The sequence below is a fragment of the Rosa chinensis genome, chromosome 6 (genome assembly GCF_002994745.2).
Source record: "Rosa chinensis cultivar Old Blush chromosome 6, RchiOBHm-V2, whole genome shotgun sequence".
Taxonomy (NCBI): Eukaryota; Viridiplantae; Streptophyta; class Magnoliopsida; order Rosales; family Rosaceae; genus Rosa; species Rosa chinensis.
In genome coordinates this window covers 5,730,282-5,734,479 of record NC_037093.1, presented here as the reverse complement: position 1 = coordinate 5,734,479, position 4,198 = coordinate 5,730,282, and the positions used below count along the sequence as shown (strand labels likewise).

Genomic DNA, 4,198 nt, shown 5'->3' with positions numbered 1-4,198 from the left:
CTGCTGGACCAATTTGATGATGTGGACTTAGAACATATTCCTCGCGAGCATAACTTTGCTGCCAATGAACTCGCTCAACTGGCTACATGTATCACTCTAAAATATGGAGTTCGCGAGCGCATCTTAAAAGTCGAGCTCCGCACGTTGCCTTCCTGGCTCGCGAGGCCTGACCCACCTAATGAGCCAACAGTGGTTGTTTTAGACCCTATTGACGTGGACTGTCGGGTCCCCTAATCACATACCGTAAACAACTAGACGGTGCGACTGACAAGAAAATTCGTTTTCTCGCGCTCAATTACTTTCTCAAGAACGACGAGCTGCGATGTCGCGGGGAGGACGACATAGACTTCAGATGTGTTTATGGCTGCAAAGCTAAGCGCCTGATGCACGAAGCACACACAGGTGTGTGCGGGGCTCATCAAGCGGGCCCAAAGATGCGTTGGTTGATCTAGCGACATGGTTATTATTGGCCCAGCATATTAAAGGATTGTATCGCGTTTGCGAAGGGTTGCCAGGATTGCCAAGCCCACGGACCAGTCTAGTACATTCCCATGCAGTCTATTATTAAACCTTGGCTGGCACGCGGTTGGGCCTTGGACTTGATTGGGATGATTTACCCTTATTCGTCTCTTTAGCACAAGTTCATCATCGTCGCCTCTGACTTCTTTACTAAATGGGTAGAGGCTGAGCCTTTGAAGGAGGCTTCTGGTGCGACCATTTGACAATTTATCTTTAATTATATTATTTGCATGTTTGGCGTTCCAGAGGTTTTGGTCTCAGACAGGGGGGCAGCATTCATGGGCCGTGACATGGAGCAGCTCGTGGCTGACTTTGGCGTACAATTCATTCATAGCACTCTCTATTATGCTTAATCCAACTGCCAAGCAGAGGCCAGTAACAAGATCATCATTACTTTGCTAAAGAAAATGCTGGCAGAAAATCCTCGCCAGTGGCATGAGACATTGTATGAAACTCATTGGGCCTATCGCACCTCTAAGCATAGCCCCACGGCCACGACACCCTATGCTTTTATGTTTGGACACGACGCGGTTTTACCGTTGGAGATCAATGTTCAGTCTCTCCAAGTGCAGGACCAACACCATCTGATCAATGAAGATTATGTCCAGGCTATGTGGCAAGAGCATGAGGATCTTGGCGAACAGCGCTTGGCGGCTTTGGATAGCTTGGTGATGGAAAAACAATGAGTCGCTCGTGCCTATGATAAGAGGACACGTGGCCGTAGTTATAAGGAGGGCGAACTTGTTTGGAAAGCGGTGCCCCTGTTCAGTGAGAAGTTGACAGGCTGCAGCAAGTGGACTCCGCGCTGGGAGGGACCCTTTGTGATTCACAAAATTTTGGATAGAGGGGCCTTTCAATTTAAAGATTTGGATGGCAATATTCACCGCAACCCAATCAATGGCAGATTCTTGAAGAAATATTACCCTAGTGTTTGGGAATTTGAAGATCCACCGAGTACCCCAGTTTCTGGGACAGGGAGCAAACATAGTCTTACTTTGTTCGCATCCTCCTTTACATTTAGGCCTACTCAGGGGCCCCACTCTTCTGTACTCACTTCACCTAGTAAGACTAGGGGGGCAATCCTCTACACATATGGGCTTTATTTGAGCGGGCCTTTAAATTTTGCAGAACTTATTTTATTTGTTATTTTGCAAATTTTCAATGTTAGTCTATTCTTTTGACAATAAGTGTTAAAAATATATGCAACAAGGCCTATACTAGAGGCTTTATTATAGACAATAAGAGATTGAAAATAGCAGAATATCATTGTATTTATAAAGTTGCTTTGCGGCCAGAAGCAATAAAGTACATTCGCGAAAGTAACATTTGCAAATTACAAAGCCAAAAGTGGCTGAAAGTCACAGGATTTCAGATCTTCTAAGAGCTTCTGGATCTTCTTGATTTTCTTTCAGGAAGGAGTCAGAGGTGATTACTCTTACTCTTTCTCTCGTCACCCTCCTCTCTTGAACCTTAGCTGCAGGCCTGCAGCTGCTATTGTTTGTACTGGAAGGAGAGGGAAGGAAATAATCATCCCAACCCTTCTAGTTGTCCATCCTCTGGAATGGAAGCAAGCATCAGAGGAGAGCGCAGCTAAGTTGCCCCATTTATCTCAAGGACAAAACGGGAGTTTGGTCCTTTAAGTCCAGGAGATAGGGCGCTGAAGAAGAGTGTACGACCTTGGGTGGCTTCCCACCCTTCCTTGGTTTGCTTCGCACAAGGGAACCTAAGGAGGGAGACTCCTCAGAATGTGGTATCCCATGTTAGGAGAGCCGCATGTTCTTCAGCCTATCCGAAGTTTAGAAGTTCCATCCAGACTTTCTGAGGCCAAAGACATGCGGCTAGCCTGAGATTAAGCCATAAGACCTATCCAAGACTGAGATTTCGCCATAAAGCCTAATATTTAGAGGCTAAAAGTGAGATTGTGAGGAGAAGATTTCAGAAGATCGAAGGAACAGAAGCAGGGCTTGCAAGGCTATTTCTGGGTTTCTCTGAGAAAATAATGTGGAACAGGAAGGGTTTATGGCTTTAGGAGACTGGAAGAGTTTCTAATGTAACAGGTCTGAAATGGCGATGGGATTTAAATAAGAGATTTTGTGAGGGAAACGATACGACGAAAAGGCGTTTAACAACTGAACAGATGCAAGCCTTCATTTATGGCCTCGTTTCTATCATAAGTCGTGTCGCTTAAGTCCCCTTCGATCAGTTACAATTTAGTGGGCCTGATCTCGAGACCTGGGGGCAATATTTGAGCTCAAAAGTATTTTTTGGCAAGATCGCTTTAGGGGATTTAGCGTAGCGGGCCGATACCCACAGCCCAAAATTAAGTCTACTTGGGTTTGGGTTATAGTTTCGCCCATTCCGAGATCCGTAAGGAAAACGTGCCCTTATTGTAATCAAGTAGCAAAGATTGAATAGGAAACTTCAATCAATAATCCTTCTATGGCAAGGAACAATCGAAACCCTAAGGGTATAAATACCAGGTTTCAAGGACGGAAAAAGGAGAACTCTCCAATCAATCTCAACGATTATCAAAATCTCTCCAGAGCAAACCGACCTTCAACCTAGTTGAAACCAGTGAAGCAAGAGTAACGCCCTCGCAACCCAGCAAAGCTAAAGTCATGCTTTAACAAACCCCGTGCTTTCTCCTACTTCCCGGTGATTGCTCTACTCTACAATACTAAGTATTGACTCGGTGACGCAAGAGATCACAACACAAGCCCTTATCTGTAAGGCAAGAAGTCATTTTCCAAAAGGCATAGAGAAGAACCTGGTGACGAGGTTGATGCTCTCCACGTCCACAGCGTTTGAGAAGAAGTCAGGTTAAGAGACTCCCCGACGACTACACCCCACTGTGCTAGCACGCCTGCGCACGCTCAAAAGAGACTATTTGCAACTAGATTGGTTTTGGAGCCAAACAGGATCAAATCCCCCAACAAGCACAATCATAGTCGGAAAATCCACACCCAAAATATCCACTGCATTTGGCCCAAACACATTCTCCACCGAATGGTCCCAATCCGACCCCTTCAGCAAAAACGCCTTCTATATCCAGTCAGTCCGCTCTATGTTCACCAGTGGCACCCTCTTCAATCTTGTCTCCAATTCCGTCAGTTCTTCTCCACCGAAAAACGGCTTAATCGCCAACATTCAGCTCCCAAAACTCGTGCCCGCTCGCTCTAATCGCCACGTGGTGCGCTATGTTCTCACTGGCGCAATCCCCGACCAGAAAGCACTGCCCGAGATTCGCGCCCTCGAACAAGCTGCTGTCTTCGATGAACTTGAGGATGTCTAAACTGTCGTCGTATTGGCACGGATACTGATGCTCCAGTGCGAGGTTGTAGTTGAAGGAGATGACGACGGCGGGGGGCACCCAAGTGAGGAGTTGACAGAAGTCGTCGTAGGGTTTTGAAGTGGCGGACATGAAGACAAACCCGCCGCCGTGGAAGAAGACGATGATGGGGAGCTTGGTGGTAGCAGCGGTGGGAATGTAGAGGCGGAACCGGAGGTTGCAGGAAGGGTTGGCGACAACGACGACGTCAGAGCTCTTGAGGTTTTTGTGAGGTTTTGTTAAGGGAGATGGTTTGTAGTCGGTCAAGTTAAAGAGACGACGGTGAGGTTTGTGTGGCGAGAGGTGTCGATTGCGAAGGAAGAGGCGGAGACGAAGAGGCGGACGATCCAT

General features: G+C 46.9%; 1 protein-coding gene across 1 annotated transcript; it reads right to left on the bottom strand.

Moving 5' to 3' along the window:
• Positions 1–3,652: 3,652 nt before the first annotated feature.
• Positions 3,653–4,198, bottom strand: LOC112170659 (probable carboxylesterase 18). The gene has a single exon (XM_024307994.1). It carries the CDS (start codon positions 4,196–4,198, stop codon positions 3,653–3,655), a length of 546 nt encoding a protein of 181 aa, XP_024163762.1.